Genomic DNA, 14,155 nt, shown 5'->3' on the forward strand with positions numbered 1-14,155 from the left:
TGCCACCGATGGCGATGGAGCCGCCACCCAGGGCAGCCGGCGCGCCCGTCTCCTTCCCCGGGCTCGGAGGATGAGGCGCCCACAGTTGAGGGAAAACAGATGATGGTGTCAGCTGAGAAGGCGCCGGGGACGTGAGGCGGCGGCACGAGGCGGGGATGCGGGGACGCAGGGAGCCCCGCGCAGCGGGCAGCGGCGCCCGCACCCCCCGCGACCCCTCCCCCGCCTCATCTCGCCCCCAGTTGGGGACCAGACCCCGGAATCCGCCGCCGGGCCCCGGGCCGCCTCCCCTCGCCGGGTCCTGCAGCTGGAAGGCGCCCTTCCCCCAACCGGATCCCGCTCCCGCGCCCCCGCGCCGCCCCGACCCCCGCCGGGCCCCGCGACCCCCGCGAGCCCGCCCCGCGCCCCCCTCACCTGCCCGAGCTCCGCCGCCCCCCGCGGCCCCCGGCAGCAGCCGAGGCAGCATCCGCGCCCCGGCCCCAGCCAAGGTCATTTGTCATGGGGGGGGGGAGGGGGCGGAGGGGGGCTGCGGTTTGCGGGAACCCGGCCCCCCGGAGCAACCCCCCCCCCCGCGCGGGCACCTGCGGAGGGCGCGGGCCGGGCCGCGGCGAGACGAACCCCCGCGCCCCGCAGCCCCGCTCCCGCGCAGGGGCGGGCGCGCGGGTGCCGCGGCCGACAGCCCCGGCCCGGCCCGGCCCGGCCCGGCCCCGGGAAGATGGCTGCGGGGCCCCGGCTCACCTGGCTGCGCGCGGGCCCGGCGGGCGGGGGTCCGGCCGGCTGGCGCGGCGACCGCTCGGGGACGCGGAGCGCACTGCAGCCGGCGCGCTCGCCCCTCCCCGCGGGAGAGACCATTGCGGGGGGCGGAGGGACGGGACGCGGGGCGCGCGGGTGCGTCGTCGCCCGACGGCCGCGGCGCCCCTCCCCGCCCCCCCCCGGGGCCGGGCGGCGGGGCCCGAGGGAGGCGGGGCGGGGGCGTCGGGCCGGCGGCGAGCGGGCGGCCCCCGCGCGGCCCCGGCCCCCGAGCTGGACGGGGGGGCTCCGCCGGGAACTCGCGGGGCCTCTGCCGCCGCGCGGCCCTGGCTCGCCCCTCGCCCCCCGCGGCTGCCCAGCCCCGGCCCGGGCCTCCCCGCGCCGGGAGGGGACCCCGGTTCAGCGCGGCGAGGGGCCGCGTGGAACAACAAAGAGCGGGTTTCCCCCGCGCGGGGGGGCGGCCTGCGGGCCCCGCCATCGCCTCCAGGGCCTCCCGGGCCACCTCGCGGCGCAGACCCGCCCGCCCGCCGCGGCAGGAGAGGGGCGTGGGGAGCAGGCGAAGGGGGCCCGGGCCTCACCCGCCGGACCTCTGGCCTCGCGTGCATCTGCTCCGAGGACGCGGAGAGGCTCCCGCGGCCGCCTTCCCACGCTCGCGTGCGGCCCCCACCGCCACGGGCGCGCGCCTCGGCTTCCAGGGCAGGGAGGAGCGGCGGGGCTCGTTCCACCCGTCCACTGCCCCCGTCCAGGTGCCCCCCTCGAGCTGATCACATCAGATTTGATGCGATCTGGGAGGTTATTTTTGAGGCCTGGGAATGCCATCAGGTCCAATAATAAATATGGAAAATTTTTGCACAATCCCAGGCCCAAAAAATAGCCGACCAGGTGAAAGGTTCTGCTTCTGGACGGGGACGGGGGGAAGCTGCACCAACAACCGGGCTCAGGAAGCCGGGGGTGCAGCGCTGGTGGTGGCCCCTGCTCCCTCCGGGGTGAGGGCCATGTGGTGGCTGGGGGCGGTCGCCTTGGCTGTGTCTACCTGTCCCAGGTAAGACCATCGGGTATTCTGGACAGAGCGCTGGCAGGGGCTCTGACCCGGATCCCCACAGTGGGCTCTTGGGTCAAGGTCTCTGCCTCTCTGAACCTCATTTGGAAATGCGGGCTTGTCTGAGATGCTGCAGCAATCCCTTTCGGATGTCACAGTGCGTGATGCTCTACTAAAAGCGGAGGTTCCAGGATGCTGGGAGGTGTTGCCCGGAGGGACCCGCAGGCTGAATCCCAGAGCGTCACTGGGCCTTTGCGGGGTTGAATTTGACCACTGACAGAATGTGGGCCTGGATTTCCCGACTCCAAAGCTACATCTTGGAAATACTCTTTTGTTCCAACCAAGTTTACTGAAGTATAAAGCCACAATACAAGTGTTCATGCACTGTAACTAAACTTAACTGTCACTCAGACTGAAAGAAAACTCCTGTCTGCGTGTCCAGCACATTCTCTCCCTTAAGCCAAATCAGAATCATACCGTAAACATAAATGCACAATGGCTGAACATGAGTATTTATATCTTTGATGGCCTCTGGCCATGCCCCATAAGGAGTGGTGCCAGTGGTTCAGAGTACTCTCCTTGGCTCGCATCCTCCCCCCAGGACCGGGCTCTGGGCAGCCTGGCCGGGCTCCTGGAGTACTCTGCTGTGGGGAGAACTCTTTCCAGGATGCTTTGGGACCCACGTGGCCTCAGGGACTCTCCCTTTTTACTAGGCTTTCAATGCTGCCCCCTCTTCAGGATAACACCCACTTTACTTAAATATGTTCATAGTTTGAATTAGGGTATAGCCAGGTCCTGCTGGCAGGGAGAGCCATTTCTCCTCAGGTGACTTCACGTAATACCACTCAGCCACTACTTGATGAAACAGATCTTGTCCTCTCAGAGAGAAAGCTATTTGTTTTTTCTGAGTTCTGAGGCAAGATCAATGTTTTTCCCAGTGTAACAGGCCCCATGCACCTCACCAGTCACTCCGTCACAGTCCCCTTGCTGGGCCCATTAATATTAGGGTTCCTGGGCACTCAGTCCCAAGTCCTCCTCCCTGGATCACCTCCGGCGACAGCCCCATGACTTGCATGCTGTCTGTGTGTTTGCTGCTGAGTCTGTTTTTTTAAGATTTATTTTATTTATGCAGAGGTGGGGTTGAGAGGATGCACCAGAGACAGAGTGGGGAACAGAACAGGCAGATCGACTGAAATCCACTGCTGAGGGGAACAGCGGGGAGACAGGAGGGGTTTGGGGCACCATGTGGGTTGCTCCCTGGCCGAGGACTGAACTCGTGCTGCAGTGACTGCCGAAAGCTTCATAGTGCTGTGCTTAACCCCTTGTGCCACCAGGGAGGCCCCCATGATTTCTTTTTAAAGTTTTAATGAGACCTAATCACTTATCACTCCCCTTCTTCAAATCTCCCTCTAATTCCCATCATATTAAGAATTAAATCCAAACTCCTAACCAATAGCTAAGAGCCCTTGTACATTCGCCACTGCCCACCTCCCCAGCCCCTTTCTTTGCCTCTCTCCCAGGTTTCACCTCACGAGTGTCCCTGCTGAGCCTCCCAGGTGCCCTGCAGACAGAGGACCTGGGCTCTGGGATCCTGTTTCCTGCAACTACCTCCTCCCTTTATCACTCCAGTCGCTACTCAGTCACCTAATCATGGGCCTCCCTGGTGGCACCAGGGAGCTGACCCACATGGTGTCCCAGACCTCTCCTGCCTCCCCATTGCTCCCCTCAGCAGTGCATTTCAGTAGATCTGCCTGTTCTGCTCCCCACTCTTGTCTCTGGTGAGTCCTCTCCCCCCCTCCACACTTCTGGCCTACACTCCAGCTCTTGTATGCATAAATAAATCTTTAAAAACAAAGAAAGACATAAAATAATTCCCTGCTCAGAGTTGTCCCATACAATGCCAGCAAGCACAGCGCAGGTTCTTTATCCATTTGGGCCGACGACAAAGGAGAGTCCTAGAGTCCTGTGGCTTCTTCAGGCTTTAAGGCTCTTTCCACGCCAATTGTGAGTCAAACCCACAGGCTGGCAAGGCAGGGAGGCCAGGGGGCTGGGAAGCTGGAAGCCTCCCAGCCCCTGGAGAATCTTTACTTTCTCTTGGGGCTTTCTCTGGCCTTCTCTTGTAGCCTCATCTTATAGCCTCATCTTGTAGCCTGTGTGCGTCCTCTCTAGCAGTTCTGCGGTAGCTGTCCCTGTCGCTGACGCCACCATTATATGCTCAGCCTCTAGGCTCAGGTGTCTGCAATCAGGCACACGCGCCCTGAGCCCATGCCCCCAAGTGCGTCCTGCATTCAAGGCTGCAGGTGAGGGCCAGAGGCCAGCAGTGTAAAAGCCAGGGGCAATTCACACACCCTACCCCCGCTTGCTAGTGCAGACATCTTCTAGACTCAGCGCTTCTCCACTAATGGCTTATACTGATGGGAAGATGAAGCTATGGTGCAGACGGTGGTGGATGGGCACTTGGCAATGACGGTAGCATTGTTAGAGCATTATCTGACTTGGGCACTTTTCTGACCACTTTATACTGACTAGCTCATTCCCCTCCCCCTTCACCTTATGAGATGATCACCTACGGAGGCTGAGAGTGAGGAACTGGTTAAGTTGATATAATCGGACAACTCAAATGGCAAAACTAGATTTGAGCCCAAGCAATTTAGATCCAGAGCCCTTATTCTTTATAAATTCATTTGAAGTCTCTAGTTCTGAGTTTTAACAAATGTATACACCCATATAGGCACCCTATAGGGTAAAGAAGTTAAAAAACAGACTTTTTTATGCCCTGGCGCCTGGGGGGTGGATGCCAAGGGGCGTGGGCCGGGCACGCGCACCTGTAATTATGGACACCGGGGCCAAGAGAGCACAGGTGTGCGCGTGTGTAAATGCTGACACCTGTGCCTAGAGGCACGGGCTAGGGGCAGAGGCGGCAGGAGAAGGCGGGGAGGCCCGCTCTGAGACGGGGAGACGGCCCGAGACGTGTTCAGGGGAAGGTGGCCTGTCCCGGATTCAGTATTAAAGCCTGTAAAAAATCTATCAAAGGCTCCAAAATTATCTTTCCATCTGCAAGAACTGACAATGAAGCTATCTGGCCTGGAGTTCCTCTGTGACCAGGCAGGGTGAGGGGTACCCCAGGGACCCCAAATCTGCCTGCTTTAAATAGATCCTGCCATCTGCCACATGACAGCAAAACATACTCTAGTGCACGAGACCTTAAATGGAAACTTTAATAAAAACTTTATCTTCTCTTCAATAAAGAGAAGAAATATAGTTTCCAAATCAAGCACCCAAGGTTACCCACGCCCTCGTAGGTAAATGCCCAGCCAAATAGGGTTGGCCCAAAGCATGGCCACCGGGGGCCCAAAGTTTGTCACAGTCTAAAGCATCTTCTGGTGGGGACCCATAAGGAAGGGGCAGAAACAGCCAGATAAGCCTGGAAGGCAAAGAGCAAAATCAAAATTTCTGGAGTCGAGCTCCGGTGAACAGGGTTGAGGAACAGAATCCAAAAGAACCAAGAAACAAAGAAATGACACAAAATAGAGTTTACGAGAAGCAGACGCAGGGGACTCAAGGCTTCTCAGTCCGAGCTCAAGCACCCCAAGTGTCCGGTGCAACTCATTTTTATTGAGACAAACCGCCACTCCCCTCCCTTTTAGGTTCGTTTAGTTACAAGACAATGAGTCATTCTCTTAGATCTCAGTATTGTTCTGGCACACGTCCACCGCCCAGGTTCCCGTTATCAGGGTGTTTTGTTCCCACACCTGTTTCTCCCTCAGACTTAGCTTTGCTGATACGAGGACAGCACGGTCTGGCCCCCAGCCGGTCTTCCAGCCCCTGTTGAAAAGTCTTCCAGTCGTGACCCTGACGCTTTCCTTGCTTCAGCACTTTACACCTCAGGGGTCTCCAACACAAAATCAAGATGAAGGCTGCCATTGTTAACCCCCACACACGTCTTTCACCCACATCTGTTTCAAGTAGCTCCTTCCTCGCCTTGGTACAGGCCCAAAGCCGAGGAGCAAGTGCAGCTTTCTCCCATGTCTCTGCTCCATGTGCCCCCTCCAGGTCTCCTGGCTCTCCCGGATCTTCCTTCCTTCTCCCTGCCTCCGCCCCAGCTTTTCCTCCTCCCTGCTCAGCTCCACCCTTCCTTGGGCGGGGCAGGGAATCTGGAACCTCCCCGTTCCCTATTAGAAATTGAGGAAAGTAGCATCTCCTTTGCCCCCAGAAACTCCTTTGTGCCCCTCTGCAGTCAATCTCCCCATCCTTGGCAATCACGAATCTTCCTGTCACCATAGATTTGTCTTCCCCCCAGTTTCACGTGAGTGGATTCATACAGTGTATATGTAGGTCACTGGTTTCATAGCTTTCCAGGGCGTTCAAGCGCTGCCTTATACCGCTTCCTGGTGGAGCTTCACTTACCACTGATTCATTAAATTGGACACTCAGCTCCAGACACCCATCGGTAGTCTATCTCTGCTTCTACCCACTCTGCTCCGAATGGGGAGGGTAAAATGGGACAAGCAAAGGCAGCACTACTAGGTACCATATAGATCCAGACTAGCAAAATTCCTACCCTCCAGGCGCTTCTAATCCAGGTAAAAAGAGGGGATCTTACATAAAAAGCCAGTAAATAGAAAACCAAGACATTCACTTGGGTTCAACGAGTATTTAAGTAAATATAAGGTGGCTAAGCCACTGACTCTGGATTCACACAGACCTTGGTTCAGTTACTGCCTCTACCACTCAGTCCAGTAATTTACTATCAGTTTCCCTATCCTAAAAAAGGGTGGTAGTAGCAGAATCTACTGTAGAGGGTTGTGAGGATCAACTGAGATAATGCATGTGAAATAATCAGTACAGTGCCTGGCACATAGTAAGAGCTCAGTAAACATTAGCTGTTATTATTTTTACAATTATTGTATGTGCCAGGCACCTTTCAACACTGTTAGGAGACAAATTAATAGAATGAGTTCCCTTAAGGGCTCTGAAGGGATTCAGTTAAATGCAGAGGTACATAAATTGGGAGTCATGAACTTCCTGGCACTTTTGCTTCAGGGCATTATATATGTCTGTGTGTATTTTGGGGGGTAGAGTCCACAGTTTCTGTCACATTCTTAAGTCTGTGTATGGCCCACAAAACATGAAGGACCCATGGCCTAGGGCATGTATTCTCAGTGGGGTTAATATCACACCCTCCCCCCCTGCCAAAGGGATCAAAACTCTGCTGGGGTGAGGGGTGACCTTAGATATGATAACACGTTGCATCTACGTACCGAGGGAGGGCAACTAGGAAAAAATGTTTCATGGCGGGAGGGGGCAATAACTCACTTGTTTAGTGAATAATAAACAGCTGTGTCAGTACCGAAGCCTACAAGCGGTGCTAGTCTGTTCCGGGAGGTGCTGAGAACAAGTCTGAAAGAAGTGGACGGCAGAGAGATGGAGAGGATGGAGGCTAAGAGTAAAAAATCTGGGCAGGGGCGTGGCACAAGGAGTTAAGACGCAACCTATGAAGCTGTCCGCAGCCTCTGCAGCACGGGTTCAATCCCCGGCCGGCCAGGGAGCAACCTACATGGCGCGCAGACCTCTCCTGACTTGCCCGCTGCTCCCCTCAGCAGTGTATTTTGGTCCTTCTGCCTGTTCTGCTCCCCACTCTGTCTGGTGAATTCTCTCACCTTCCCGCGCCTCTGGCCTGTACCCCAGCTCTTGTATAGATAAATAAATCTTTAAAATAATAACAATAAATCCGCCCTTTTGGATATAAGGAAATGTCTCTGCCTCATGGGAGAACTCACCCTGTGCGGCTGAAAGGGGAGCTAATGCAACTTTTCTCAGAGGTCACCTGAGGACTGCGCTCTCTACACCCAAGACCTCTCCAAACTGACATCTGAAAGTTTGGGGGAGTCAAACTTAATGACTAGAGGAGGCACTCAAATTTTGTTGAATGAATGAAAGCTCAGAGAGTCTGAGAATGAATGCCTAAGCAAATAGTGTTTCCAAAGAGAGAAGGAATCCAGCAAAGGCACTAATTTACTCTGTGCTGGTGTGAATTCCTGCTATCAGTAACAGCCAAAAATACCACACAGGAGCTTGTATGAGAAAACGAGCTAGAAATTTGGGCATCATTAGCATAATGGTGATAATCGTTAAGTTAAAAGTCTTCACTGAGGATCAACTAAAAAAGTCAACGCATTAGATAGATGCAGACACAGATCTATCTCCCAGGCCAAGGCTGCTCCGGTGCTGGCCCGCAGGCACCTGGAGCCACAGCTTAGAACCACATAAAGCAACTTTATAGCAGAGCTGTTTGAAAGGCGATCAGTTAATCCCATTATGATTTAGAACCCGGCATTCTCAGGCCCTCTCTCCGTGTCACCTTCCCCGAGCGTCAGCCGCGTGTAACCTGGCTTGCACTCACCCCACCTGCAGGTCTCACCACTCACCTCAAAGTCAACACACCCCAAACTGTACTTCCCCAACAATCTTCCTTCTACACGTTCATCCTTGACCCCACCCTACCCTTAACTCACTAAATCCAACCTAACAGTCCTTTCAAATACCTCTCCGCGCCTCTTCCTCCACACTCCTCAGTCCTCATTAAGGACATCTGAATTGTTTATAACTAGCAATTCACCAGATGCTTACCTTGTTACCATGCCCCACCTTCATCTCCCTCATCTATTTTCTACATTGCTCAGGATGCAATCCTGTCATTCCCAGCTTAATCTCTAGAGAACTTCCCATCATGGAAACTTCCCAACCGGCATTCCTTGGTAGGTGTTCAGATGCTAAATCCCTGGCACTTGGGGCTGCTACATGGAGCATGGGGCAGCTAGAATTCCTGAGCCAAAGGCCTGCGGCCACAGAGCAGCTGCCTCCCTTTGCCTCACTGTGCTGTCTCGAAGGGCTCTGTGCTGTGGGAAAGAGCTGAGCAGTGACCTGTGAGCGCTCCCTAACTGGCACTGACCTCATTCTGCTTCCAACACCGAACTGCTTTCACGCCTTACACACGGTGCTATTTGTCCATCTCTGACCCTGCTCAGACACTTCCCGACTATTTCAGCTGAGCTTTGTTTTCTTCTTTGCCTAGAAACTTCTACCTTCCTTTAATATTGGGTTTTCCACCCCAGGTTAGAATCCTTCCTCATGTTCTCAAATTATTTTGTTTCATAATACCCTCTTGGGTGTCAATCTGTCCCCTGCTCACCTTCGTATCCTCAGTTGCCAACGCAGAGCGCACGCAGGTGCCAGGAATCTTCCATGTATTGGGGATGTTGCAAAAGAACAAGGGGGCCAGGATCACCTTGCCTTTCCTAGAGTTTAGGGAAGTTCATGGTTACCTAAGCCAAGAGCCTGAAGGGGTGATAACAGGATTAAATGAGGCAGGATTAAAAGGAAAAGAGCCACCGGTCTTGGTCTAGTCACTAAGTGTTTGAGCACGGATTTAAATGTGCGGGTCATAAGGCCTGCAAAGAACTGGGGGAAAACGTAGGGATAAGGTACAAACCCTTACAACAGAAAATCAAGCTTTTCTGAGTTTTTACTCAATTTCAACTTTTGTTCTGTAATTATGTGAGATTTATACAGTTCCAACAAAACCATCTCAACAGTCTGCTCAGAAAAATCCAGCTTTGCTCCACATCCTTCAATTCTGTTTTAAGCACGTACACCTGTGGAAGCCTCATGTGCCACCGGTTCGATAGGGCGGCGCCCTTCACTCGGCTCTTCGGAGACCCTGAGTTCCCTCCACAAGCCAATGCAGTCGTCCGCTCCTTTTCGGCGCCCAGCACTTCACCTGGCAGGGGAGTCGGCCCCACCCACTGCTACTGCAGGGAGGCTGCGCTGAACACTGTGGGTGTCACTTCCCGTTTCTGTCAGCATATCTCCGGGAACTTTACTTCTATTTCCACTTATCCCTCAAAATGACCCAAAGTCATATATTCTGGTCTCCGTCTTATAAGCTAAATACAAGCATCATGCAAGGAAACAGCATTTGCAGTGCGCAGCAACCCAGGAATTCCAGCCACCTGTTACAGAGTAAGCCTGAGAAACAAGAAATCAGCACCCTCACTCACACCTCAGCACTCTCCCAGTATACTGACATCACATCTTAGGAAAAGGACATTTACTTTTTGAAGAAAAAAAGACCACAAAGTATAAACAAGGAGCTTGACTTTACTTTCTCTGTGCATTTGTAAAACACTCAGGACCAACATAGAAAAAAATAATAAAACCTCCTGTGAAAAGATTTGTATTTAAAAAAGGCCTAAGAAGAATTAGTACTTTAGCCCCAGGGAGCTACAGCAACTCCAATTGGTCCAAGGAACTGAAAAGGACAGTGGGAGAATATAACAGGAGGAAAGAAAGATAATAAGAAATTACTGAGGGAGAGGGCCTCGAAGTGGGCCACGAGGGGGAACTGGAGGCCGGGGGGTGGGCCTGGGTGGAGGAAGGGGCCCACGCTGGTAGCCGTAGGGCGGGGGCCTCGGGGGGCCGGTGTATCCATGAGGTGGCATCAGGGGAGGAGGGCCGCGCATGCCGTGTGGAGGCATAGGACCTGGGTGACCTGCAGGAAGAGAAAGAAAAGCTGGTGAAAGCCAGAACAGGCAACAGCTGATGTTGGAGAATGTCAAGAGAAGGCTGACAGGGGTAGAGAGAAGAACGTCAAGCAGAAGAAAGCAAGTGCAGGGACAAAAGGTAAGACGAGGAAGCTATAAGAATATGCTCTGAAAAGCTGAGGGAGGTGGCGAGAGCCTACTCACCCATGGGAGATCCAAATGGGGGGCCTCGGGGAGGCATGCCCATTGGAGGAGGTCCAGGATGAGGCATTCCAGGTGGTGGTCGGGGTGGTGGCTGCCCCCCAGAGCCGGGGGGCCCAGCATGCGGGTGTCCTAAGCCATGAGGCCCATGATGAGCCAGCTGCATCTGAGACATCCCTACAGGAACAAAGCAGACAATGAGAAAGGAGACCAAGGATGACAGAGAAAAGGGCAAAATTAATGGAGAAAGTTACATCAGCATAAGTACAGAATGTAAGTCTGGCACAAAGCACCCTATCCTTGACCCTACTCCAAAGGTACATACCAACCCAGTACCCACTCAACTCCTCACCCACTTCACTCACTGTTTCTGCAACCCAAGCACTGGAACAGGGCCGCAGGAGCACATTACCAGTGCAGTGATTACTCTAGTAAAATGATTTGGGAAGGTAGCGGCGATACTATCTGAGCAAAAATCCAATTCCAAAGGATAAGTAAGAACTTTTCAGGCGCACAAGAGAGCAGGCAGGAAAGATTAACACATGAGAATCGCAGGTATGCCCAACACCACAGTATGTTCAAGAAGACCAGCAACTCAGCAATCAGGAGCAGCCTCGGGAGCTGCCCTCGCTAGGGCGGGTCAGACCATGAAAAGCCTAGAACACTGCCTAACAGGTTTTACTCTGTAGGTAGAAGACAGCAAGAGAAGAATGTTAAGCAAAAACATTTGTGTTTTTAAAAAACAACTGAGGAGTGGATTGAAGATAGAGGACACTGGAATCAAGGTGTCAGGAAGTCACTACAGTGAACTCAATTTCAAATAACGAGGATAAGAAGGGAGGGCCTGACCCGGGCACAGGCGGGAGGGGTTCCTGCCAGACTTTAGTAAGATCAGGATCCAGAGCAGAGGGAGCGCCTTTCCCCAGCAAAGAACACCGACCTGGGTGGGGCATTCCGCCAGGCGGGAATGGATGCGGATGTGAATGTCCATGTCCAGGATGTCCAGCTCCTGGGGTTCCTGCGGATGGGGGGCCATGGCCGCCAGCCCCAGGAGGCATAGGTGGCGGCGGCATGGCCGGGGGTATCCCAGGTGGAAGGGCTCCAGGAGGCGGCACTGGGGGTGGGAAGGAGCCAGGAGGAGGCATGCCTGCAGCGGAAACAAAAGAGTCAACGACGGTGAAGAGAGACTATCTCTAGAGTCTGTTCCACTCTGGCTTGTCCAGAAGTACAAGCCCTTTCTCTTTTCTCTCAAAAGTCAGAAGCAACGTTAGGCATCAACCTTAGATCTCCTGGAGAAACCCAATTTTATTCTCTACTACAATCTTCACCACACCACCCACTAACGTAACACCCCCTTACCAGGTTTTCTTTCTCCTTCCTACTGTTTCTACCCATCCCAAGACAAATTTGGAACCAACAATTTTACCTGGTGGAGGAAGGCCAGACCCCAGTGATGACACCACAGGATTAGGAGCAGAGGGTGGAGGCGGAGCATCTGCAAACAGCTGATGCGGGCGGTCAGCCTGGGAGAGTGGGTTCTGGGCTGCCAGAAGTCGCTCAGCCGCTGAGCCATGGCGCTCACCCTTGGAGTCCTTCTTGAATGCGTAGGACACAGTGATCGGGCGGTTACAGAGGTACTGCCCGTTCATGGCCTCAATCGCCGCATCCGAAGCATCAAATGAAGCAAAATTAATAAAGGCATAACCTTTGGAGTTGCCTGTGTCAGGGTCCCGCATAATCTTTGGGGTTTGTAAGATGACCCCAAACGCGCTGAAAGTATCGTAAAGCAGCTTCTCATCAATCTCCGGGTCCAGGTTCCCAATGAAAATGTTGGCCCCCACATCCAGGTTTTTGTTGTGAGCTGATGCCTTATTCACCCGAATTGGCTTCCCATAGAGTTTGATCATGTTCATGATCTTAATGGCATAGTCAGCATCTTCCTCACTCAAGAACTCCACGAAACCATAGCCTGGGGAAGCAGAAGGGCAGAAGGTGACTTAAGTGACATCATTCAAAACGGGGCAAACAAAAATCACTTCAGTTGAAAATGATTCCAGAAACAAACTGAGCTAAGCTTAAAACAAATCTCCAAGCTGCTCTTTCCCAAACAGTTGTGAATACTGCCCCCACCCTCACCCAGCAGTCTGTTCCCTCAACACATCAAGACCCCCTCCTGCCATCGACTCACCTTGGTGCTGACCAGTGACCCTGTCCTTCGGCATGTGGGTGTTGACCACCGGCCCCGCCTGGAGAAAGAGCTCCCACAGCAGGGGCTCGCTGACCTTCTCATCCAGGCCCCCCACATACACAGTGGCATCTGGCGGGTGGGAGCGGAGGTTAGGGCAGAGGAGAGCACGACGGGAGGGTCACAGGAACACGAGGATGGAACCCAGGCGGAAGAGTTGGGGAAGAAACAGAAAAATGGGGGTGGGGGAAAAGGTTAGATTTAAGCCCTGAAGCTCCCTCCTTCCCGCAACTAGCGGGTCCCCTGGGGTCTGATTTAGAGCTCCGCCGCAAGTCCTGCCCTTGGGAGGGTTCTGGGTGGGGGTGGGGGGAAGGCGGCGGGGATGGGGCACAAAACATCACGCACAGGCCTCGGCCCGCGGCCGGCCACCCCGCCCCCAGCAGGCACCGGGCCGCCCCGCTTCCTCGGAGACCCGGCCCCCGCCCCGGCGGAAGCACCGCTGGCTCTAGTCGGGGCCTCCCCGCCTCCCCGAGCCCATTACGGTCTCGCTTCCTTCAGTTACCCTGGTTCCTCTCCGAGATGGGCCCGGCAGCCATGGCGAAACCGCTCCCGCCGTCTCCTGGCAGCGATCCCGCCCCCTGACCTCACGGCTTCCACTTCCGGGGCGAGGGCGGGCCGCGGTGGGGGCGGGACCGGACGGGGCCGCGGCCATTTTAGGAGCCCTCGTCCCCTGACGCGGTAGAGAGGGCGGTTGCGTCGCGGGTCGCCGCGGGCCCTCCTAAATCGGGGCTGGACGCGGCCGGGCTCCCAGAAATGTGAATGCGGGAGCTACAGGAACAAGACTTGACTTTTCTATGTTTCAGAGTGGGAGGCTGAGGAACCCCCAAGCCCGCGGCCTGGTGCCCTTGAGGAGGCCTTGCGCCACTCGGCGCGCGACCTGTGGCTGAGGCGGCCTAACCACCGCCCTTCTCCCCCTCCCCGCCCCCCCGGGGCTGGTACTTTGCCTCCCCTCGGGGAGGGGGTGCGGACTGTCTGAGGTGGAGTGACGGCCGAGCCTGCCAGCAAGAGGAGGGAGAGGTCGAGTGTGGCCAGGACTGAGGGGCTGCGCCCGGAGACCCCAGTCTCGGTCTCCGTATCGCCCCCGGCCCGGGACAGCGCCCTGCGGGGCCCCAAGTAAATTGACGGAGGCAGAACTAAGACGCAGGCAGAGCCCCCACTTCAGAGCTGGGGTAAACCGGCCGTCGGCCCCCAAGTGGGAGGCTCAAGAAAGGGAAGCGTCTCCTGGGTTACACGGATTCTGGGGGCCGCACCCACCCCTCATGTCCTACGGCGGCACAGCGGGCGCCTTCCCTGCTCCCCGTTCGCCTTCCCTGCTCCCCGTTCCCCACAGCCCCGACCCAGGGTCTTTGATTCAGGCACAAGGAGCAGTGTCAGCCGTGT

The 14,155-nt window shown here is 55.3% G+C and overlaps 1 protein-coding gene across 1 annotated transcript; it reads right to left on the reverse strand.

The window, feature by feature from the left end:
• Positions 1–10,149: 10,149 nt before the first annotated feature.
• On the reverse strand, positions 10,150–13,311 carry SF3B4 (splicing factor 3b subunit 4; the record flags this gene model as incomplete). The annotated part of the gene is made up of 6 exons (XM_084241630.1): positions 10,150–10,337; positions 10,534–10,707; positions 11,471–11,677; positions 11,957–12,499; positions 12,719–12,847; positions 13,278–13,311. 6 exons carry the CDS (start codon positions 13,309–13,311, stop codon positions 10,150–10,152), a joined length of 1,275 nt encoding a protein of 424 aa, XP_084097756.1.
• Between the last annotated feature and the right edge of the window lie 844 nt (positions 13,312–14,155).

The sequence above is a fragment of the Talpa europaea genome (genome assembly GCF_964194135.1).
Source record: "Talpa europaea genome assembly, chromosome: 9".
Lineage (NCBI taxonomy): Eukaryota > Metazoa > Chordata > Mammalia > Eulipotyphla > Talpidae > Talpa > Talpa europaea.